Source organism: Leptonychotes weddellii, chromosome 4 (assembly GCF_054177405.1).
Source record: "Leptonychotes weddellii isolate Sample4059 chromosome 4, ASM5417740v2, whole genome shotgun sequence".
Classification (NCBI taxonomy): domain Eukaryota; kingdom Metazoa; phylum Chordata; class Mammalia; order Carnivora; family Phocidae; genus Leptonychotes; species Leptonychotes weddellii.
In genome coordinates this window covers 13,340,610-13,366,220 of record NC_138372.1, presented here as the reverse complement: position 1 = coordinate 13,366,220, position 25,611 = coordinate 13,340,610, and the positions used below count along the sequence as shown (strand labels likewise).

The 25,611-nt window shown below is 43.6% G+C and overlaps 1 protein-coding gene across 1 annotated transcript in view; it reads right to left on the bottom strand.

Moving 5' to 3' along the window:
- The window catches only part of OTUD3 (OTU deubiquitinase 3), a 31,327-nt gene extending 9,319 nt beyond the window's left edge, over positions 1 to 22,008 (bottom strand). The window contains exons 1-4 of the mRNA XM_006748214.3: positions 21,696 to 22,008; positions 13,271 to 13,419; positions 9,052 to 9,164; positions 4,467 to 4,589 (exon numbers count right to left, since the gene is read on the bottom strand). Coding sequence (XP_006748277.1) covers positions 4,467 to 4,589; positions 9,052 to 9,164; positions 13,271 to 13,419; positions 21,696 to 21,910 — 600 coding nt within the window. The 5' untranslated portion in view covers positions 21,911 to 22,008. The remainder of the gene's footprint in view (positions 1 to 4,466; positions 4,590 to 9,051; positions 9,165 to 13,270; positions 13,420 to 21,695) is intronic.
- Positions 22,009 to 25,611: the final 3,603 nt, after the last annotated feature.

Below are 25,611 nucleotides of genomic sequence, written 5' to 3'. Positions count from 1 at the left end.
AAAAAAAAAAAAATGTATCCAAAGGAAATAAATGCCAAATAATGTCAACTATAGAAAGGATTTATGTAAAAGTGCTCACCACAGCACTACTAATAGTGGTGAGGAACTGGAAAGCTGAAGGTTTCACAGTGTATATATGGTTGAATAACCATGGTAAATCCATACAATGATGCTTCATTTCCGTTAAAGGAGCTCAATAAACATGTTCACTACCATTATTATTTAACAATGTTTTGGAGGTAATGGCCAATGCAATTAGCGCCCCCCCCAAAAAAAAACAGAAGTATGAAATTGAAAAGGAAGAAGAAAGATTACCACTATTTGCAGATGATATAATTCTATACCTAAAAAAAAAAAAAACCCAAGAGAACCAAAAAACTACCACAGACAAAAAGAATTCTGGCAAATCATATACTTACAAGAATCTAGTACCCAAAATATATAAAGAACTCTAATAATTCAACAGGAAAAGCATAAATACCACAGTTAAAACACAGACAAAGGACTTGAGCAGACATTTCTCCAAAGACATACAAATGGCCAACAAACACATGAAAAGATGCTCAACATCATTAATCACTACAGAAATGAAAATCAAAACCTTGAGATAGCATTTCATACCTAGTAAGATGGCCATAATTTAAAAGAGAAAGAAGGAAATATAACAAGTGTTGGTAAGAGTGTGGAGAAAGGGAACCCTGAATACACTGCTGATAGCAAGGTCAGAGGGCGCAGCTGCTAAGGGAAGAGTGTGGCAGTTCCTCAAGAAGTTAAACGTATGACCAAGCAATTCTACTTCTGGGTATGTATCCAAAAGACTGAAGACAGGGACTCAAATATTATACACAAATATTCACAGCAGCACTATTCACAAGACCCTAAAGTGGAAATAACCCACAAGCCTATCGACAGATGAAGGGATAGTGAATGGGCTCCATCCACACGATGGAATATTAGTCAGTCTTAGGAATGAAGTAAGGACGCCTGCTACAACATGGACGAACCCTGAAAACATGATGCTAAGTGACAAAAGCCAGTCACAGAAGCCCACATACTGTATGATCCCACTTACATAAAACGTCCAGAACCGGTAAATCCATACAGACACAAAGCAGACTGGTGGTGGCTGAGGGAGAAAAGGAATGGGGCATGACTGCTTCGTGGGCACGTGGTTTCCTTTCGGGGTGAGGAAAATGTTTTGGAACTGGAAGGAGGAAGGAGCTGCACAGCCTTGTGCGTGTATCAGTGGTACTAAATTGTACACTTCAAAATGGTTAATTTGGGGGCGCCTGGGTGGCTCAGCCGGTTAAGGGTCCGACTCTTGATCTCAGCTCAGGTCTTGATCTCAGGGTCCTGAGTTCAAGCCCTGCATTGGCTCTATGCTGGGCATGGAGCCTACTTAGCCTACTTAAAACACACAAAAAAAAACTTTAAGGGCGCCTGGGTGGCTCAGATGGTTAAGCGTCTGCCTTCGGTTCAGGTCATGATCCCGGAGTCCTGGGACTGAGTCCCGCATCGGGCTCCCCGCTCTGCGGGAAGTCTGCTTCTCCCTCTGCCTCTCTCTCTCTCATGAATAAGTAAATAAAATCTTTAAAAAAAAAAAAAAAACTTTAAAATGGTTAATTTTATGTTATATGAATTTTACCTGAATTTTAAAAAAAGACAGAATTCTGCAGGATAGCTAGGTGTGCACATATTTAACATTTTGTTAACAACTCTCATATATACAAATGATAACCAGCTAGGAAATATAAAGAAAAGAAACATCCTTTCCTTACAATAGAAACAAAAACACAAAACACCTAAGAACAAACTCTGCAAAAAATGGGCAAGATCTACATGCAGGAAATGCTCCTGAGGATCACCAAAAAAGTCAATTAAACAGAAAAAAAAAAGCTTATCAGATTCTTGGCCAGAAAGACTCAATGCCATAAAGACGTCACTTTTTCCTGAAGTTAATCTATTCATTTAATGAGATCCCAATAAAAACAAAATCAAGAGGACTTCTTTTTAACTTGACAACCTTATTCTAATATTCATACATAAAACAAAAAAATCAAGAATATGAAGGAAATTATAAAGAAAGAAAAGTAATGTGAAAATTCTTTTTTTTTTAAAAGATTTTATATATTTATTTATTCATGAGAGACAGAGAGAGAGAGAAGCAGAGGGAGAAGCAGGCTCCCAAGGAGCAGGGAGCCCGATGCGGGACTCGATCCCAGGACCCTGGGATCATGACCTGAGCCGAAGGCAGACGCTTAACCGTCTGAGCCACCCAGGCGCCCAAAGTAATGTGAAAATTCTACCAGATTTTAAAATTTAATCAAAACAACGAACACACGAACACATGAACAGAGAAACCAGTGAAATAGAATAACATTTAGAAATAGACCCAAATACATATGGGAATTTTATATGCCAAAAAAGTGGCATTTTAAATCAGTGGAGAAGAGATACATAATAAATAAATGGTTTGGGTACAACTAGGTAACCACAAGGAAAAATATAAAGTTGGATCCATACTCTCACACACTTATAGGACTATAAATTCCAAAGAGAGACAAGATTTAATTTTCTTTGAAAAAATGAAACCACAAAAGTGCTAAAATAAAGTATGGGAGACTTCTTTTTAACCTCAGACTATGAAAGACCTTCCTAATTATAACCCAAAACCCAGAAGACATGTAAAAAAACTTGATAAATTCAACCTCATAAAAATCTAAAACTCCACCACAGCAAAGACTGTTGGGGAAAGAATAAAAAGACAAATGGACAGACTGCGAAAAAAAACTGGCAGATCCCACCACCGACAGGGGCTAATTTCCCTAATATGTAAAGGCTCCTGAAAAATCGCTAAAAAAAAAAAGAGAGAGAGAGAGAAAAAATGGGCAAAGAAAATGAATACAGCTCACAAAAAAAGGAAATACAAATAGGTGGTAAACCCAGGAAAAGATGCACAGACTCACTACTAAGAGAACCACAAAGGAAAACCGTTTTTCCCAAGGCACTGACAAAGGCTGGGGAATGCGGCGCCACGCCGAGCCGGCAACCATGCAGGAAGAGACGTGCCTAGAGTGGGAGTGCGAACCGGTGAAGCCTCAGAGACGGCAGTTTGGCGAGACCTGTCACGATCATAAACACACATGTCCTTTGATGCAGGAAGGACTTTCTAGGAATCTATCCCACAGATGCACTCACACGAGTGTGAGATGTACATATAGCAGATGTTGTTTCTAAGAGCAAAAGCATGAAAACTGCCTCAAAGGCCAGCAGAGAGACTGGTCAAACACACTACAGCGCATCCACCAGACAGAACACTACATGGCCTTAGGGACCGCTGTGAGCGAGACTCCAAGCTAGGACCAACGCACAGTACAAAACAGGGCATGCAGGATGCCGCACCGGGGGCAGAGAACAGGTAAAGACAGCAAAAGCGGAATACACACACAGACACACACACTTGCTTGATGTGGGAAGTACCTCGAGGAGATTTTATGACATGCCGATAATACTGGTTGCATTCAGGCAGGGGAACAGTTTGGAAGAGCAATTTCACTTTATTTTTTAAAATTACAAAGAAAGCTTGTAATAAAGTGAGAACAGGCTCATTAAATAATGTTAACTGAACAAAGCGGGCAACACCGCTAGATAAGCACCAAAACAATAACAAAAACTGCATCCGTGTGGTTGACTTTGTATACTTGTTATTTTCTTCCCTTTTTCTATACTTTCCAAACTTCAGATATGAAGCACGGATTAATTTTAAAACACAGAAGTAATTTCAGAATTTTATATAAATTCTATTCATGTAATCACAGTCATCAGCTATTAGGAAGAGCAAAAGAATGACAAGCGATTTTATCTATTGCTCTCACTGAGGCTAAAAAAAAAATTAAAAATCAAGCCCACAGATTCTTTTTTTTTTTAATATTTTATTTATTTGACAGAGAGAGACACAGCGAGAGCGGGAACACAAGCAGGGGGAGTGGGAGAGGGAGAAGCAGGCTTCCCGCAGAGCAGGGAGCCCGATGGAGGGCTCCATCCCAGGGCCCTGGGATCATGACCTGAGCCGAGGCAGATGCTTAACCGACTGAGCCACCCAGGCGCCGCAAGCCCATAGATCCTTAAAGACAACTTTCCATAAAAACATCACTGGTTTTGGGAGTGCCTGCATGGCTCAGTCGTTGAGTGTCCAACTCTTGGTTTCAGCTCAGGTTGTGATCTCAGGGTCGCAGGATCGAGCCCCAGGTCAGGCTCCACACTCGGCGCAGAGTCTGCTTTAGATTCTCTCTCCCTCTCCTTCTGCCCCTCCCCAACACTCATGCTCTCACTCTCTCTCTCTCTCAAATACATAAATAAAATCTTTTTTTAAAAAAAAAATCACTGGTTTTTAGCTCCAGGGCATACAGCTCTTGACCCAGTCCCTCCAGGGCTGAGAACACAGAAGAAACAGGGGCCTCACTCACATCCGTCTGGAGGTGTGCGGGGGCTTCCGAGTTGTCATTGAGCCTCCGAACGCTGTCATAATGCTCTCCACACCGATATGCAATGTGTAACTCCCTCACACTGCTCTTCTCCGTGCCACGAATCTACAGGCAAAAGAAGGGGAGACAGATGCCAGCGAGGATCTGGATGGTGTCAACTGCGGGAAGGAAACACCCCCTGGGTTGTCCAGGAAGCCCAGTCAGCAGGCTCTATGCAGACATGAATTTGGGATGGGCCTGGATGTGCCAGAGGGCTGGGCCGGAAGAATAGGTATCCAACAAGTATCTGCTGCAATGAGAGATTTGGTGCTACACACCTGGACTCTGGGCCCTGTGTTTTTAGCCTCTGATTTAATTTGTGGGAAAAAAAATAAAGGAAAGACTTTCTCTTAAAAAAAAAAAAATGCTTAGGCAACTTCTGAATTCTCTTTCTCCCACCCATGTTATGTAGGCTTCAATATGCTTAACATGTAAAAAAAAAAAAAAAAAAAAAAAAATATGCTTAACATGTAACTATATGGAATCTATTCACATGAAAAAACATAGTCAAAAGCTGGAGCAGATTTACGAGGAAGTTAAAGCAGCTTACATTTCAGAGGCATCTGCACCCCTCAGCCCCTCCATGCACAGGCCCTTTCCGGGGTGGAAGGCCCAGGGGCAGAGACAGATTTGTTCAGCTTGAAGCTCAAACAACCTGGGGCCCTCTTTGAGAAAAAGAATGCAAAATTACAAAATTAAATTGCTAGAACCCCTTCTAAGACCTTGAAAGGGGACTATAAAAATGAGGGACCAGACACTCATGCTTTGTTAGCTTCACAGTAAATCCACCCATCGTTAAAAATAGCATTTTCCATCAACCGCATACTAAGAAACATTAACAAGAACAAACTCAAAAATCTCCCACTTACACTAATTTCAAAACAAAATGAGATACAGTCAAGCAGTACTACCACGGTGCCCAATGCTGTAAGCACTGCTCCCAAGGCAGTCTATGCGAATGGTACCCACGAGCACAGCCCGACAAGAATGGTGTTCCCTGGAGTTGTGCCATACAGAAGCCCTAAGGGCTGGCCTGGGTATGCCCCCAAGAAACCACCATCTCCACAGAAACTCTGAAGTAATTCTGAATCTGTCCCTTAAAAAGCCCAGCAACTGTTTCTTTGTTAAAACTCCAAAACATCAGCACCTCCTTCTTGTTTTTACTGAAAGTCATAGGTAGTAAGATACTGCCATTAATTCAAACTGGTCTAAAACACAGCAAAACCCAGGGAACAAGCAGGAACCACACAAGTCTAGAGGTCAGAACCATGGAAATTTCCTCCAGGTGGAATATTTAGGTCTCAAAATACAGAGTCTGGTTTTGACACATAATAGAGCAAATACCATTTATCTCCCAGGAAGAGTAGTGGAAAAGGAAACTAGTTGACTAGAATCTTTGAATGACATTATCCCTAAAGCATGTGCATATTTAAATAGTACTCTATACACATAATGAATAGGAAAAAATAACTGGAGTAGTCACCCAAATTGTTAACTGTGATGTTTACGGGGAAAGAGATTACAGAGGACTTTCATTTTCTACCCTACGCATGTCTACACTGTTCACAGAAGCACATATTCCATTTGTAACCAGGAAAAAAAAATGCAGGTTTCAGGATCTCCATGCTGTGAGTACAAGTCTACTCATTCATTATTCATGCAAGAGCTCTTACCCCAGACAGTAGCAACCAATGCAGTTTCTTTTTTTTTTTTTTTAAAGATTTTATTTATTTATTTGACAGACAGAGAGAACACAAGTAGGCAGAGCGGCAGGCAGAGAGAGAGGGAGAAGCAGGCTCCCCGCCAAGCAGGGAACCCGACGCGGGGCTCGATCCCAGGACTCTGGGATCATGACCTGAGCCCGAAGGCAGACGTTTAACCGACTGAGCCACCCAGGCGCCCCAATGCAGTTTCAATTCTTAAATTTTATAAGGTATTTCAAAAGGGAGTGGGAAGATGGAGGAGATCCAGTGCATAGTTTCATTATATAGCAAATACATTTATTTTAAAAACATATACTTTCAGTGTTTAGCAATCCATAAAAAAGAACACTACAGAAATGTATTTGCAGGGGCGCCTGGGTGGCTCAGTCAGTTAAGTGACTGCCTTCGGCTCAGGTCATGATCCTGGAGTCCCGGGATCGAGTCTGATATCAGGCTCCCCGCTCAGCAGAGTCTGTTTCTCCCTCTGACCTTCCCCCTCTCATGCTCTCTCTCTCTCATTCTCTCAAATAAAATCTTAAAAAAGAAATTTGCAAAAAAAATTCTTAACTATGCAGAATTATCTTCCACAACTACCTAGATAATCAAAAAACTTTAAAAAACAGTTATCAGGGCACTTGAGTGACACAGTCAGTTAAGCGTCCGACTCTTGATTTCAGCTCAGGTCATAATCTCGGGGTCATGGGATTGAGCCTCTGCACTCAGTGCAGAGTCTGCTTGTCCCTCTCCCTCTGCTCCTCCCCTCCACACACACATTCATACACTCTCTCTCTCTCTCTCTCTCAAATAAATAAAATCTGTAAAAAACAGTTATCAGTGGAGGGAAAGGCAGGCTGTAGTTACTAAGTTGGCACAGAGTATTTTTCTTCAAGAATAGGGTCATAATGCTATATATTCAAATGATCTTGATGACTTCTGCTAAACAGTAAAACTTTAATGACAACAAACTGGGACAACGGAAGCAGTAATCAGTATTCTTGGCCCTAAGACCAACCCTACAAAGACAGAGTCTCAGAAAATATGAGCGCATTCCCTGGTGTCCGTCCACCTGACAAGACTGCCCCAAAACACAACACATACAGTCACCCTCCCGTCCCTGCATCTTGCACCAACCAATGAGTAGCTCATTTATTCTGCTGTAAGAGAATTTCGTTAAAGGATATTATGACAGACGCAGAAGACTATATACTTCCATTTATAGGACATTCTGAAAAGGGAAAACTGTAAGAGATAAATGATATTAGTGGTTACAAGAAGCGAGGGATGCAGAGATGGAGCTGTGACTGCAGAGGGGCATGAGGTGACTTTTTGGAGTCGCGGAAATACTCTGTATGTTGACAGGGGTGGTAGTGACATGACTGTGTTTGTCAAAACACACAAAGTATACGTTAGAGAAGGGTGAATTTTGCTCTATGTAAATTGTCTCTATAAACTTTATTTTTAATGAGCAAAGGCTAGAAATAAACAACTTACAAAGGAATATACATGTGCAGGTGGTATATTTAAAAAATGAGGAAAAAAGGTCATCGTTGCCTTTATGAAAATAATAATAGAGATATAAGTGTGTGTACACATGCACATGGATGCATCTACATGTGCGCAGATGTGCTTCAAACAGGTATGAAACCACTGTGATACGTCTCTTTCCAGCTTCAGCTAACAGTGCATGCGAATGCCAGGGATACACACTCACATGTTAACAGTAATAATCTCTGGGTGATGTGACTCTGGGTGATTTTTATTTGCTTTTATGGGCTTTTCTGAACTTTCAAATTTTTCTATGATTAACATGTCTTAGCTAATTAAAAAAAAAAACAAACTTAGAAATGGGGAAGTGATGGGAGTCAGAGAGGACTAATAGAAATCCTATGCACAGCTTTAGGAGCTGAGTCACAACGGGAAAAGCAGCACTGTGAATGCAAGGACGAAGGGTAAGGGGGTGGCAGCCTAGAGACTCCCCGACCTGTGGCTTTCCATACTCCAGAATGTTTGGTTTGATGGACTGTTTAGGGGAGATGAGGTTAATTTAGGATACCAAAGGTAAAGAAAGGCGAAAACAGGTGAATGGACAGGTACTTCATGACAGGGGTTTGGGGACCATCCTGAACATGTGTCATAAAATCTTATTTGCCATAGAAAAACCACTAAAACCATTCTGTGTGGCTGGGCAGAGCACAGAACAGAGGTTGACATCCTAGGCCATGAAATACATTTTGCTGTTCAGAACACACTTTTTAGCAATGCTTACTAAGTGCATTTGGTTTTTGTCTCCCTCCACGTAAAAAAACAAAACATACACATGGGATAGGCATACCTCCAACCAGAATTTGTAGGCACTAACCCTCTAGATTCCCACTTTACTATTTTCTACAGTGTTATCTAAAGTATTTCCATATTAGGCTCTCTGCCCTCAAATTACCCAGTTATCTGACTGCTAAATAATATATATTTTTTTAAGTTTTTATTTAAAGTCAAGTTAGTTAACAAACAGTGTAATATTAGATTCAGGTGTACAATTTAGTGATTCAACACTTCCGTAAGATACCCAGTAGTCATCACAAGTGCCCTCCTGCATCACCATCACCTTGCTAAATAATACTGTTAACCTTCTAAAGCTCTCTGACTTATACTTCAGACTCCCTATGTACATAGCACAGGGTTTAATTCCGAGCCACCAGCAGCTTCCCGTCTGTGGGTAGGCCTGCAGTCCAAGTGACCCTGTACGGTTCAATATCACCATCTCCGGACACCCCCAATGCTAATTTGTAAATAAGAGCTTAAGATAAGTCCCTCAGTAGGTGACCTACCTGCCACAAAGGGGCATTAAGTTGATGAATCACCACATTCAATTGATGATTTCTTGCAAAGGCTACGATTGCATCATTACCAGCAAAGGTGCCAGGCTTTGCCAAACTGGCCACTGCACAGAAACAGGAGAGAGAGAAAAATGAACTCTTTAGAATGGAAAAATCCAAGTGCAAACATGCTTTGGTATTTGCTTGGTTCCAAATGATAAGAAACAGAAGGACATATCTGAGAAGTCCATTAGCTTTGTCAGAACTAGGAATTCAGTTGGTTGAACAGTATGTTGACTGCTACTCAGAAGAGTACCAATCAGTCTATAAAGGAGTCATTTTTTCCTTCGTGAAATACTGACCGCTTCCTATATGCCTAACTCTGTAAGAGACTGGACGATAACCAGAGTAACCTTCAGTTTGCATTAATGAGTGTTATTAGGTGTTAAGCACAGCTCTACTCACTTCTGGATTATTACTTTTAATCCTCAAAAGTCTCTGAAAGAGATATCGTCATGCACACCATCTTACAGATAAGGAGTAGTTTGTAACTGTGCCCAAGGCCACAGAGCTGGTACACAGCAGAGCTGACATTGCATCCCAGGCAGCCTGACTCCAAGATCTGGCTCTTGGCCACTCCATTACGCAGCCGGTCACAGTTTGAGTTCAAGGAGTCTACAACCAGTGGGGGGCAAACAACAAGAAAACAGGCACTACTGATGTGTAAGTGCTTCAGGAAAGGGATGTACAATAAAGAACTTGGCCTTACCCAGAGAGGTCTGGCCTTTGGTCCCTGGCTCCTGGGTAATAACCTCTAAACCCTTGACATTTCCCAGGTGAAAGGATGATGAGCCCCTTGGCCACACTGGACAGTTTATGCTAATGAGGTGACTCATGATGGGCCTCTCTGGCCACGTGATGTTAGAAGACTTGGGGAACTGGGAGCTGGATACTGAGTGTAACCACTTAGGCAACCAATCAATAATATCTACATAATAAAGCCCCAATAATCCAAACACGGAAGTTTGTGAGCTCCCTGGCTGACAATATTCTGTGATTGTGTAACCTTCCCAGACTCTACCCCTCGGCTAATTTTGATCCATATCCTTTTCTTGTAATAAATTATAACTGTGAGTATAACAACCTTCAGTGAGTTCTAAGTCCTAACAAATTATCGAAACTGAGAGTGGTTCTGGGAAACCCCCAATCTGCAGTTGGTATCAGAAGAGAGTCTTGTGGAAGACTGCGACCCCAAACCTTGTCATTTGGCTGACTCCAGATCGGGACCACAACTGAGTCTGGTAGTGGGAGGGGGAAGTAAGGTGTATCAGACAAGCTTCTCAGCAGAGACAACTGCACTGACTCCCAAAGGGTGAGCAGGAGACAGACAGAAGAAGAACGATGACATTCCAAGCAGAGGCGAGAGAGAGAGGATGAGCTTGTGCGCTGTACAGTATGGCAGGAACTTGGGACTGCTGAGAGCCGGCGGGAGGTGAGGGTAGAGAAGTAACAAGAGCTGAAGAGTTTAGACTTTATCCTCAGGTCCATGGGGAGCTACCAACAGGTTTTAGATAGGGGAAAAAGGTCTTAGATGTGCATTTAAATCACCACTCTGGCTGCAACGTGGAAGACAAACTCAAAGGGTCAGGAGGCGATGGAATCAGTCCAAAGAGTATCGAAGAAATCTAAGCAAATGGCCACCGAGGCTTGATTTTATGAGGGAGGAGCAGTGAAAGAAAAAAGCATTAAGGTAGAAGTGACAAGACTTAAAAAAAGACTGGGCATGAGGAGAGAGGGGGAGAAGGCACTGAGCATATTCGGGTCTCTGTATAGTTGGAGAAGCCAGAGTCTAAAGGAAAGGAACAATCCTAAACAACACAGCCGTATGCCAGGGTAACTAGGCCCTAAAGAGTTAAGTGAGCCATTTATTTATTCACTTAACAAATGTCTTCCAAGTGCCTACCACGTGCCAGGCAGTGCCACCTTGGGGAACAACCCCAGTCCTTGCCCTCAAGAATCTCACGGTGTAAAAAGGCAGACAGGCATTAAAAACACATTAACTAGAAGAGTGATAAATGTAGTAAGTCTAGTCTTCCAGTGACCTGCAAATGGAAATGCAGACTTCTCAGTTTCCTTTCATTCCACTATGGCAGTCAAAACCACCTCTCACACCTCTGATGCTCAATTTCTTACGGATCACCAACCAACCATCAGGCAAACACAGTGGCATTTCAAAAACACACCCTCCTGTCGTACATCTACAGGGACCATCACGCCAGCGACTGCAGGCTTTAGTCCCTTGTCCTGCCACACCCCCAAATTGACCACGTGACCTCCACTGCAGCTATTCACAGCAGAATCTCCAGTCACAAACCGAAAACTCTCTTCATCCAAAATGATATTTTAATTGGACAAATGACACAATTCATTTTATATAGCACTAAACTACAAAACTTGCCCCATAGACCCACACTTGTAAACAGCTGACCATCTGGTAACTTGGTATCTGCTAAACAAAAAGTGAGACAGGGAGAGGAACCATCAGAACTGAGTGACTGGTGTAAACTACTCATGGGGGGAGGGATGGTTTGCTGCTGTGTCCCTTTGCTGCTGGTGCCTAATGAATGAGTCCTTTCCTGGTGGGAATGAGTCCTTTCCTAGTGAGGAATGAGAAAGGCTTTGGGGTCATGAATAGTCTCCCTCCCAAAGGTCTTCCTCCTGCTGCCCCCTATCTTGATGGAGAGTATAAGGATACAGCTACCTAGCCATTCTCCAGAACGTTCAGAATCACCTTTGTCTCCTCCTCCTCCCCTCCTCCCCACCGCCAGTGAGGCCTGTCAATTATAATACCAAACTGTGTCTTGGTCTGGACTCTACCCATTACCCCCAGTTGCTGGTGGAGACCCTCTTATTGTTTCATCTGGCCAATGTGGAGAGCCTTCTAACTCATCCTCCTCCTCAGTCTCTCTGCATCCATTCTTGACATGGTTTCCAGAATTAGTTCTCTAAAACACAGAAAGATTCTGTCTCTTTCTTAATAAGGGTATTATGTGAGCCCTGTGATGAAAATGTTAGTTGTAAAATACAAATAGATCAACACCTCGTTTAGTAGATCCTTAAAAGTTTATTTTATTTACTTATTTATTTATTTTTAGATTTTATTTATTTACTTGAGAGGGAGAGAGCGAGCACGAACAGGGGAAGAGACAGAGGGAGAAGCAGACACCCTGCTGAGCTGGGATTCCCCGATGCAGGGCAGGGCTCTATCTCATGACCCTGAGATCACGGCCTGAGCTGAAGGCAGATACTTAACCAACTGAGCCATCCAGGTGCCCCGAACCTTAAAGTTTAAAAGCTCAAATGTACTAGGGCTCCTGGGTGGCTCAGTCAGTTAAGCGTCCAACTCCTGATTTCAGCTCAGGTCATGATCTCGGGGTCCTGGGATGGAGCCCTGTGTCAGGCTCTGCACTCAGCAGGGAATCTGCTTCTCCCTCTCCCCCTGCTCCGTGGGAAAAAAAACTCATATGTACTTTCTTATTAGAGTTGAGCTAATTTAAATCACTAACTGACTTGCCTCAAAGAAAAGTGGTTGTGTTTGGGTTTCTGGTGAGAAATTAAAATGACTACTGCTTTTTCTGATTATAAAAGCAATACGTGGTCATTTTGAAAATCAGAAAAATATGCAGAAGATCATTTAAAATTGTCATAGTCCCACCATCCCCAGATGGCTGACATTTATTAAGAACTTATTTAATTGTATTATCTAATTTGATCTTTACCAAAAACCCTATATATTGGTGTTATTATATCTCCTAGTTGTTGAAAGTAAGTGGTTTCTGAAAAATAAGCAGAGCCAAGAATTACCAACCATAAAATGTTAGTACCTACCCACTTTTCCTAGTATGTGTCTGTGTGTGTATACCTTTCAAAACGAAGATCAGTCTATATATATATTTTATAGGCTGCTTTTACCCCCCACTGAATAAGAAGTCATAAATAGCTTTTCAGGTTAATTAACATCATCATTTTTATTAAGGGTACAGACACCTAAACCTATTGATTCCCAACTGCCTAGCTTGCTGCCTATTACAGAGCAGACAAGTATTTGTTGAATGAATGAATGACATAATTTATGTAATCAAACCCCTGACTGAGAGAGTAGGGAATGCTGATGGATTTAATTACCCAATGCATTACTCCTGGAGGATCCAGTGTCCCATGGTGAACCTACCATGTTTCTCAAAAGGAATGTCATCTTCTACAAAGGGTTCAAAATCTTCCCGCTGCTTTATCATGTAATCCACTGTCTCTTGTCGGTGCTTGAGATGATTTCGTGAGTGTCCCTCCAACTGATCACCAAGTGCTCTGAACAGGCAATTGCTATCAAAACAAAAATGTTGGTCAAGACCTTTTAAAAATGAACTTAGTTCATCTGAAACAATGATGCTTCATGCTAGGTCACCCATGGAAATCGTTCCTGTTGAGATAAAGCCTCAACTCTGACAGTCCAGGATTCTTCCCAAACACTGTGGGGAGAGCACTAGGGCAGGCATTCAACCACATCACCTTCTTGAGAGGCAACAAACTGGAATCTCATTCCCCACTTAGCAGCTGGCTGACTCAGGAAAGACAATAAACTCCCCAGGCCTCAGCTGCTTCGATATATGGAGGTGGTGATACAGTAACCACCTGAAGACAGGGTCCAGACATTATAGGCCATTCCACACCTAAAGACTATGATTTCCAGAGCCCCTTCCAAAGTAATAAATCGTATCTACTGCCTCTTTTCTAAAACCAGCTCCGCTACAGCGGGCCAGCTAACTAAGCATTCATCTAACAAAGAGTACCCAAAAGATAGCAATTCGTCAGGCTCCTAATACAAGCAATTGAACTCTACATCCTGTTTGAGTCCTACAAACGTAGTGGAGAAAACTGTAAGAAGGAAAGCCCGTATACAACACATAGCTATACTATGCAATGACCCTCTCCCTCCTTGGCTCCCCTCCTCCCACCCAGGGAGCCGCAATGCCATTGTTATTCCTGCCAAATGGAAACTTTAAACACCATTTTTTGTTTCTCAAATTAAAATGCTGGTAATAAACTTTAAGAGCTATCTTTCCTTGGAAACTCCTCAAAGGCTTCTAAAACTCCAAACTGTATCACGAACACAGAGCCCAGACACATGGAAATTGAAACAAGAAAAACACCATCTAGTATCCTTAAAACTAAGGCAATAAGCCATTCTGAAGACCAACAGTTGCCCAGTTTCACACCAAACTGTTCGCTCTCCCAAATGCCAAGCGAGCGCTCTACCATTTGAGCTAATCCCCCGCTTTCGCTCTCCCAAATGAAGAGTAAACTCAAAATATAAACTCATCACTTCCAGAACTTCAGACCTAAATTTGCAGGAGAAAGAGGTTTTTTGTTTCCAACTCAGAAAAGTGAGTTTTCAACAGAAAGTTATGGAGAAGGCAGAAATCTCTTCAAACATATAAGGATGTATACTTTCTTTTTTTTTTTTTGCAAAGGGGGAGGACAGAATTTAAAGAATGCAGATTCTATAAACCAGAAACCAAGAAACTATGCATCAATTTGGGGCAAGATTCTAGAACCGACTGGAATATAGCATTTCTATATACTACACTGAGGTGTCTTTTGCTAAAATATAACAATAGCCATCTTTTTTCACCCACAGGAAAAAAAAATAAGCTAATAGATAAGATGGTCTCAATTTTGGGCGCCTGGGTGGCTCAGGTGGTTAAGCGACTGCCTTCGGCTCAGGTCATGGTCCCGGAGTCCTGGGATCGAGTCCCACATCGGGCTCCCGGTTCAGCGGGGAGCCTGCTTCTCCCTCTGACCCTCTCCCCTCTCATGCTGTTTCTCCCTCTCTCTCTCTCTCAAATAAATAAATAAATAAAATCTTTAAAAAAAAAAAAGATGGTCTCAATTTTAAGCTTTCCTCTCAAAGTTCTTTAAACCCTTAGTACCTGCCACCACTAGTCAGTCTACTCTTGAATCTAGTTTAAGAGGTGTGATTTTGGGGCGCCTGGGTGGCTCAGTCAGTTGGGCACCCGACTCTTGATGTCAGCTGAGGTCATGATGTCAGGGTCGTGGGATCAATCCCCGCGTTGGGCTCTGTGCTCAGCACAGAGTCTGCTTGTCCCTCCTCCCTACCCCTGCTTGTGGGCACACGCGCTCTCTCGCTCTCCCTCTCTCTCTAAAATAAATAGCATCTTAAAAAAAAAAAAAAGAGGTATGATTTAGCACAAAATCATGTATTTAGTTATTTTACATTAAATTCATGATATTCTACAGAAAGTAATATGCTTTCTAAGAACTTTCAGTAACATGGGCAAATGTTCTCCATACAAGCCAAAAAAACAGGGATAAAACTATGTATGCTGCGTGAACTTGACCATGTCCATCTCCCCCTATATATACAGACACCAAACACACACAAATGTATGCAAACACTGAAACCATCACTTACATAGCTCTTACGATGTGCCATAGACTGTTCCACTTTATATGTATTAGATGTGTTTAGTCCTCACAACTCTATGGGACAGGTACTATTACTATCCTCCTTGGGTAACTTACCCACGGTCACAAAACCAGTAGATGGTGGGCCCAGGAGTCAAACCAAGACACCAAAAGGTTAGCCGTAGTTATCCCTAGATAGTGGAATTAGGAGTAACTGTTAAACGTATTTTAATACATTTGTCTATGTTTACCAAACTCTCCTTGAGCTTACTAAAAATAAGTAGGCAAAATGAAAAATCAAGAGAGATAAATCACTTTCTTTTCCGACAGAGTAACAAGAGAGTGACCCAGGAAAAGTGAACACTACACCCTTAGCGTAGAGGGCAGCCTCAGGGAGCCCAGCAAGAACACTCATGATACCCACGAGAACAATGCGACCAGTGCCCGAAGGCCCTCTAGGGGATCCCAACTGTTTCCTGAGCCCACACCCTCGCCCAGTACACTACAGCAAGCCTTCTCCACACCCATACTATTGACATTTGGGGATGATTCTTTGTTGTGGGGGCTGTCCAGTATACCGTAGGATGTTTACGAGCATCCTCGGCCTCTATCTACCAGATGCCAGTGGCACCCCCACCGCCTCCCTCCGTCGGCTGGGACAACCAAAGCTATCTCCAGACATCGCCAAATGTTCCCTGGGGGCGTCAAAATCATCTCCACGTGAGAACCACTGCACTGTCAGGATATATGTAAGGTCTTGCATTTGAGTTCACAAAAATAAGCAATTACGTAAGTAGTGTGTTAGAGTTCTGGGTGCTCAATAATAGTTTAGGAGGAGACAATATTGTAACAACCACTGAAAGAACTAATGGCCCCCGAGGCTGCAATCATAGTGGTTAATATGCAGAAAGGGCGGGTTGGGGGTGGGGGAGGGACAGGTCTTGTCCTCTTTGAGGTCAGACCACAGCTAGAGTACTAGGTATGATTCTGGTCACCACATTTTAAGAGAGACATGTTCAGATGAGAAGTGGCTTTAAACCATATAATATGAAGAACATGAACAACTAGTGCTTAGCCTAAAGCGGGCTCAGCAGGACATGAGAGCTACCTCCAACTATGTGTTACGGTGAAAGGGATGCTGCATTTGTACCATAAAACTAAAACATGGGAGCTCTAGAGACACAGATTCGGGCAAATGAAAGGAAATTTCAGCTCTATGGAAATAGGTTATAAACTAAAGATCTTGTAAATTTCTATCTGGCAATCCTCCGTAATTGTCTACATATGTGCTGTACACAATGGTAGCCAACAGCCACGTGTGACTACTGAGCACATGAAATGTAGTTAATCGAAACTGAGGCGTGTTGTAAGGATAAGATACTGGATTTTGAATAGTATTTTAAAGACGTAAAATATCTCATTAAAAATGTTTATATTGAGGGGCGCCCGGGTGGGTCAGTCGTTAAGCGTCTGCCTTCAGCTCAGGTCATGATCCCAAGGTCCTGGGATCGAGCCCCGCATCGGGCTCCCTGCTCTGCGGGAAGTCTGCTTCTCCCTCTCCCACTCCCCCTGCTTGTGTTCCCTCTCTCGCTGTGTCTCTCTCTGTCAAATAAATAAATAAAATCTTAAAAAAAAAGTTTATATTGATTATATGTCAAAATGATAATATTTTAACATATAGTGACATATATATTAAATTAGTCTCACCTGTTTTTACTTTTTTAATGTGGCTAATGGAAAAATTTTTAATTACATATTGGCTCCTGTTTTATTTCTATTGGACCAGCACTGGTCTAGATCACTGATGCTCAAAGTGGGATCCCTAACAACTTGAAAACTTGTTTGGAATGGAAATTCTCAGGCCTCACCCCAGGCCTACTGAGTCAAACATTCTGGGGTTAAAGCCCAGCAACCTAGGTCCTCCAAGTGGTTCTGTTGCATTCTAAAGTTTGAGAAACACTAGCCTAGAATATAGACTCTAACTCAGTGGTTTGTGATTATGGCTGCACATGAGAATCACCTGTGGACACTTTAAAGGTTATCAGTAACCAGGTCCCACTGCTTAAGATTCTGGTATAGCTGATCTAGAAGAGGCCCAGACACTGTATTTTTTCCAAAGTTCCCTAAGAAGCCGGCGTTGATGGTATAGTGGTGAGTATAGCTGCCTTCCAAAGTTCCCTAAGTGTGCCAGCAAAGTTAAAAACCACTGAGCTAGATGCAGAGCTGCTGTACACGGGATGCAGGTACTAATGGATAATTACAAAAGGTCATGTGTGAATACCCTTCCATCACTAAAATCCTAGGATTCTAAAAGCAAAATAAATATTAAAAAACAAATTAAAGCGCCTGGGTGGCTCAGTTGGTTAAGCGACTGCCTTCGGCTCAGGTCATGATCCTGGAGTCCCAGGATGGAGTCCCGCATCGGGCTCCCTGCTCAGCAGGGAGTCTGCTTCTCCCTCTGACCCTCCCCCCTCTCATGCTCTATCTCATTCTCTCTCTCAAATAAATAAATAAAATCTCAAAATAAAAAAATAAAAAATAAAAAACAAATTAACTTGTTTAGCACAGAGATAAATGGTTAAAATTAGTGATTCTTTAATGTTTTAATTGTAGAACACTACAATTAATTGTAGGCATTTGAGGGCAACATTTAGTAAGATGCAACTAGATACAGTTCAGACAAATGCTAATATTGTACTGCCTAATCCAATTAGAGATTCTTTTCACACTATAGCCAATCAAGTTGTTTTTTTTTTAAAGATTTTATTTATTTATTTGAGAGAGAGAATGAGATAGAGAGAGAGAGCATGAGAGGGGGAGGGTCAGAGGGAGAAGCAGACTCCCTGCTGAGCAGGGAGCCCGATGCGGGACTCGATCCCGGGACTCCAGGATCATGACCTAAGCCGAAGGCAGTCGCTTAACCAACTGAGCCACCCAGGCGCCCCGCCAATCAAGTTTTTAAGGACAATACCAAGGTTAAAATATTTCTTTCTTGTTTTGAAACTGAATCTAATTTATGTGGGTCCACCCTCCAGACAACATGACAAATACAAGGCGGCCCATGATGCATGACAAAACCCCATAAGTATCTCCGTGATTAATCTATGCTAAATTGACTCAACTCACATAAAGGCTACATTAGAGGATACTAGCTAATTTATCCCCAGGCGCCCAGAGGTTCCAGGATGCTACAAGTACCATACCGCCTACAATGAGTATGCCTCAACAGCGAGATGCTATGTCAGGCTACTCAATATTGTAATCAGACCAGAATGGAAAGACAGAAGAGTGGAGGCTGTCAACTTTTCAATATTACCATAACTTTATTATATTTCACCAAGAATACTCAATAAATATTAATAAAGAATCTGTTGATACCTACTAAGCCATCACATACACAGGGAACACCATCTACTGCACATCATATCCAAAAGCGCCACAATACTAGAGGGCTGAGCCACAGCCCATCTCACGGTCCCCAGGGGAAGAATGTGTGAACAAAACGGAGTGAGCCTCATGGAACCCACACAGAAGGAATTATCATTAACATTTTATCTAACATTGTCTCAAGAATCAAGAATAGGGACCTGGGAAGGGAGAGACATAAACATTCCAGTCAAGCTGGCCTCTGGCCCTGCAGCCTCTCTGCCTGTGTTCTACCCCTGTACCCTGATACTCCTGCGTCCGAAACAACTCATATCTCTCTCAAAAATAATGCGCTCCTGTGCCTTTACATTATATTACTCCTCAGCCTAGAATGTTCTCTTGACATATTCCTATTGGCCCTTCATGACCCAGTCTGAGTACGACCTCCTCTGAGAGGCATCTGGTACAGTGTAAGTTCACTGAACATTGGCTGAGTGAATGAGAAGGCCTCCGTGATCGCTCCAGGAGTGCTGGCCACTGCCTTCTCAATAGTACTATAATCAGTCACTGTTAAAAATATACCAAACACGGGACGCCTGGGTGGCTCAGTCGGTTAAGTGTCTGCCTTCAGCTCAGGTCATGATCCCAGGGTCCTGGGATCGAGTCCCACATCGGGCTCCCTAGAGTAGGGAGCCTGCTTCTCCCTCTGCCTCTGTCTCTCTGTCTCTCATGAATAAATAAATAATCTTTAAAAAAAAAAATATACCAAACTGTACTTTAATGATTTACATCATCCATTCTCAAAGTGGGGCCCAATTTGGGGGAAGGGGAAGGTAGCTCTGAGACCCTCTCAGGGTATTCCTGAGTTCAAAACTAAGATGTTACTTATCTTTTGCACTCTTACTCTCTCACAAGCATACAGTGATTTCCAGAGCCTACCTGATACATAAGGTTATCACTCTGACAGTTAATGGAATGTGTGTTTGTGTATTCTTGTGTTTCTAATTTTTGTTTTACTTTCAAATACAGTAAATATTGATAGCTATAACCCACATAAACAAAAGCTCTTTGGAGTTCTCAGTAATTTTTAGGAGTGTAAAGGAGTCCCTAGGTCAAAATGTTTAAGCTCCCTTATTCATTTATCTCTTACTAGGCTGTGAACTCCTTAAGTATCTTAGTCATCAATGGATTCCCAGCTCTTGCTCAATCAATGTTTGCTGAATTAACTAAGTATGTTCTCTTGGGGGCAGATCAGAGTAGAGGTAGTACCCCCAAAGTTTCCCATAGCATTATGAAAGCTCCCTCAAGATTTTACAGTTCCCTGTGCTACAATTCCTGCTCAGAAGCAACCTTCTGTTGAGTACTTCAGTTTCCTGGACACCGTGACATGGAGAATACCATGTCCAGTATAACAGACACAGCAATTCAATCATTTGCAAGGAACAGCCCCACCTCAATCCCAGTGTAAAATATTCAACTGTGAAGTATTCTAGTTTATGTAGCAATATCTTGTGCTTGTAAGTTTGATTAGGATAAGTAAGGCCCAGAATAGTTAATAAACTACAGTTGACGAAATCAAAGTACTAGGCTAAAAGCAAGACATAGCAAAGCAAGTCTTTAATGGTAGTGACTCCACTAAGAAAATGTCCCTTTGAGAGGCTCTGCTGAGGGTGTACTTGGCCTCCATGATATTTTTATCATTCATTCATAGAACAAAAATGCACTGAATGCCCTCTATGTACTAGGCACTATGCTAGGTGATGGTGAGTAAAACTGTAAAGCCAAGTGTCTAAGCACTGAGCATACGGAGGAAAGATGGGAAAGATAAATTAGTGCCAGTTCATAAACAGTCTCGATCAATAAGCTACAATGTAATGTGAAATCCCAAAAAAACCACTTTCTTCCCTCTTTTCCATGCTTAGTGAGTAAGGCAATTCTATATGGTCTTTAACTTCATCTTATTCCTCCCTCTGCCCTTTCTGAGCCCTCAAATGAAGGGAAGAACAACAGCAGCCAGGCTGTTATTAATACTGTCTCTTCCAGAGTGGCATCCTGGCAACCAGACTCCCCCTGACCTACCCCTGCAATGAGGATGCTAAATGTTCTCCTTCCCTCTCCTCTTTATGCTTCTGTCATTCATGCTTCTGGATCCATATCCGCTTCCCTTTCCCCATTTTCTCCCTCCCACCCCACTTATTTAGCTCGTGTTCCCTAAAAAAGCTTGCCCTGGATTCCAGTCTAAGCCCCAAGCAAGCTCGGATAAGCATCAGAGGAGAAACGGAGGCCCACAGAAGTCAGAACTAGAGAAGTTACCTTCAGTTCAGTAAACAACAGGCCCTCAAAGACCTAATTTCCCAAGTGTAAAAGGAGGGCAACACCCAACAGTAAGAACTAGAAAAGGACAGAGTGTTACACTGAGTAGGGCTTCGCCGCTTTCTCCTTGTCTCAGCGTCATTCTGACTGCCCTATGTGCTGTCCTGCTCTTCGAGGGACCGGCTCCATCTCCAGGTCTCAGCTTAAATGTCACCTTTCAGAGAGGCCTTCCTGGGCACCGACCTAAAGGAGACCTGCTTCAGTGCTATCTCTTAGGACCCCTTCACAGTTTCCTCGCGGCCTCTGCCACCGTTAGGACAATTTGGGATTACTCGAGCGCCGCGAGGGGAAGGACCCCCCCCAACCCACCCCCAGCACTGGAAAGCGGTGGCGCTCGGCGCCGCCTGAATGAATGAGTGGATGAGAGCGGGCGACGCTCGCCATGCCCCGCGCGTCCCCCGGCGCCGCCGCCCGCGCTCCCGGGCCCGCCTCACCCGTCCCCTGGCACCTCCCGCAGCTTCAGCCCCAGGGCCTGCAGCTGGTTGGCGAAGCTGACGAACTCCTCCTCGCAGCCGCCACCGGACTCTGGCCGGTTCCGCCGCTCCTTGGCCAGGGCCCGGCGCGCCGCCCGCTCGTCGCGCTTGCGCTCGGCCTCGGCTTTCCGGCTGCCGCTTCCCGGCCGGCCCTTGGCCGCCTGCTTTCGGGACATGGCCGCGATGCGCGGCCCGCAACTGCAAGAGGGAAAGCCGCAGGAACCCCCGGCGGCCGTCTCAGGCGCCAAGAAGGCGAAGCGGCGCGGGCGATGGAGCCCGGCGACGGCGACGCGCCTGCGCGGGCGCCGGGCTCCCGGGTCACGTGACGGGCCCCGCCCCCCTCGCGGCTCCGTTGGCAGGCACCATAGAGAGCTCGCCTGGGGGAGCCAGAGGGGCACCCACCTTTGTTGGCTCTGCTCTTCCCCCAGGCGGTGGGTGGTGCTCTCAGTGAGGAGCGGGTGGCAGCCAAGAGCGAGGCACGGAAAGGTCGAGGAGAGAAACGGAGGAGGATTGAAAAGTGGGAGACCAGAGCAGCGGCAAGAGTAAGGAAAGAAAGGAAAACAAAAACTTTCAACTCTACTTATGAGCCTACAGTTGGGGTAGGCCCGTTTACATGGCTCAGTCGTGTTTAATTATCCCCGTATTACGGAAAACTGGATCTGAGAGGTTAAGGAATTTCGAGATCACACCGCAAAGAAGCAGAGCTTTGCCCTGGTTCCAAAGCGCATACGCTTTGTTTATTTAATCCTTCTCCTCTCTACCATCTTCACAACTCAAGGGAGAGGTTGCCCTTGTCCAAAACGTCTGGGAACTCCGGGAATCTGGATTCCAATCCAGGGTGACCCACCTAGGTTTGCCTTGAATTAAGGGTTCCCTGGGACGCAGGGCTTGCAGTTTTAAAACCCAGACAGTCCTGGGTAAACCAGGATCGTTAATCACTCTAATTCACACCCACATATCCTGGAACTTAACCCCATCTGTAACCCCCTGTCTCCTGCAATAATCCCTTTGTTAAAAGGCAAAGTGAGGCACATCAACATTTTCGAGGGTTTATTTTGAGTATACATCGTTAGAATGGAGCAGTGCCAAACCAAAGGTGGTTGGGGGGCACTCCTCTAACAGGAGCTAGGGGAGAGGATTTTATAGAGAAGACAGGAAACTAAGCAAGGAAATTATTTGATTGGCTGTAGCGTGAGCCATTGACTTACTTGGGAAAACCTATTTGTGCTTGGTTCTTAAGTTTCATTTTCTGGGATTTGAGTGCATTGATTCTGGCTTAGGTTTTGGTTCGCTTATATAGTTACAAGGCATTACAGCCACCTTGGTCTAATAGCCTCCTCGTTCAGTTACCTTAACACCCTCTCCTCCCTCATCTCAGCCCCTCTTCTTAACTCCTTCCCTTCCCATAGTCATGCTACTGCCTTCTCTTCATGGCCCTCTAAACCAATCTCGCCATCCCTGGGAATGTTCCTAATGTTTCTGCCCATAATAATTATCTTCTCACTCTACCTACAAGTTCCTCTTGGGTCATGGCCAAAAGCAGCATCTGCATGCTCAGTTTCAACCAGCATCCGTATTTATCTTTGATCAGTAACTCTCATCTCAGGCCCTGTGCCAGGTGCCCGGCGTAACCCCCAACCAAAGAGACAGGGGGATTGCCCTCAGGAAGCCCAGTTTCCAGTGGACGTATAGACAAGGACACAGCAATTATAATACTGCATGAGAAATGCTATCAAGGAGGAGGTATAGGTGCCATGGGGGCGAAAAGTGGAGTGAAAGATGCAAAAAGGCTTCTTGGAAGAGCTGAGTGCCAGGCTGAAGCTGGAAGCGTGAGCAGGACTTGGACAGACTGAAAGAGTTCAGAGGGAGGGGACTGTGTGCTCAGTTTTGAGAAATGAAGGAAGTGCCATCTGACAGAAGTACGGGGGTTTGGGCAGGAAGTGGAAGGAAAGCCCAGCTCCAGCCCAATCTCGTAGGGCGATGAAGGGGCTCAGCCCAAGTCCTTAGAGCCGTAGGGGGCCATCTTGGAGACAGACATGATCGGTGTATGTCTAGAAATATGTCTTCGGCTTTGGTGAGGAGAATGGGTCAGAGGGCAGATGTCACATAGGAGGCTCCAGAGACAGATGACAGTGATCCAATTCTGGGTCTAGGACATGACGCTGGATCTAGGATGGAGGGGAAGTGAGGGCATTTGGAAAGATAGATTCACATGCTAGTAAAAGCACATAGAAGGGAACTGGACTGACTTGTCTTGGAATGTTTCACATGCTTCACTGAAGTTCCTGAAATTCTTCCACTACAGATCCTTCTTTTGTTCTCAGGAAGAAAGAGTGTGAATTGTGCCCGGACCCGCCTTTTCTTACACAGATATTCCAAGGGAGTGCAAACCCCCTGGACAGGATGGCAGAGACCCACCTCCCAAGTTCCTTTTGCTCATCTGTAAAATAGCAGTAATAACAGCAAAAACCAAGTGCAACAGTAATGACGGTAATGTCAAACTTCTGTGGTGTTACTGTGTGCCCGGCGCTGTTCTCATTGCTTTACAAATACTATCTTGTTTAATCATTACAACAACCCAATGAAATATGTACTGTCTGAGGCACAGAGAGGTTAAGTAACTTGCCCAAAGTCACAAAGTGACAGAGCCAGGATTTTAAGCCAGGCCATTTCACTCCAGACTATATGCTTTTTTTTTTCTTTTTTTTTTTTTTTAAGTAGGCCTCACACCTACCATGGGGCTTGAACTCACAACCCCGGGATCAAGAGTCCCGCACTCTACTGACTGGGCCAGCCAAGTGTCCTAGGACTATATGCTCTTAACCACTATATCATACTACGCACATAACTTTTCATAAACTGCACAAAACTCTACATAACACATGAATTTATTTCATTATTAACTCTCTTTGTCCCACATTTGTTGCTAATACGGTCTTTCTACCACCCCTGTTGTCACATATCACTGTTGTCTGATTTTCTATTTATATTTTTCTGTGTTAAAGATCTCCATCCTGGGTTCACCTTAGGTGAGTGATTTAACTTCTGAACCTCAGTTTGCTATTCTGTCAAATGGCCATGCTAACGTAGGAATGGGAGGGAGAGTTGTAAACATTAATAGAAACATAAAGCCCCAAGCTCACCAGCTTAACAAAGTTGCTCAAATCGTTCCTCTGTGGGAGCTCGTGGGAGCAAGGCAAAGCCTGGCGTTGCAAACTTCAGAAACCAGAAGAGGAAGGCTTGTCTTCACGAAACATATGGAATGCAGAACATGTGGAAATGGTGACAGAAATGCAAACACTTGCCCTTCTCATAAAGTTCTTTTTGTCCAGAGGCCCGTGGCCTTTTGGCCCATGCCTAGAATGTTGAAGGAGCTAGTTGCTCTTCACTGAGCAGAGACCAGTGTTACACAATGTCTCCCTTTAAGTGCAAAGGAATACTGCTTATATGTGATATTGAAAGGCCAGAGGGAAGGAGGGCTTGTGCGCTAAATGGATGCTCTACCAGCTTCATCAGAGTTAATTCAAAGATTCATGAAACCTCACTGGGTGCCATGTAGTACAGGAATCCCCCCTTCTCTGCAGGGGACACATTCTAAGACTCCCAGCAAGTGCCTGAAACCACAGATAGTACCGAACCCTATATATACTATGTTTGTCCCTATACACACAAACGTATGATAAAGTTTAATTTGTAAATTAGGCACAGAAACAGATTAGCAATAATAACATATAATGCAATAGAACAATTATAACAAATTGTATATATAACAAATTATAACAAACTGTAATAAAAGTTAAGTGAGGGGCGCCTGGGTGGCTCAACCAGTTAAGCGTCTGCCTTCGGCTCAGGTCATGATCTCAGGGTCCTGGGATGG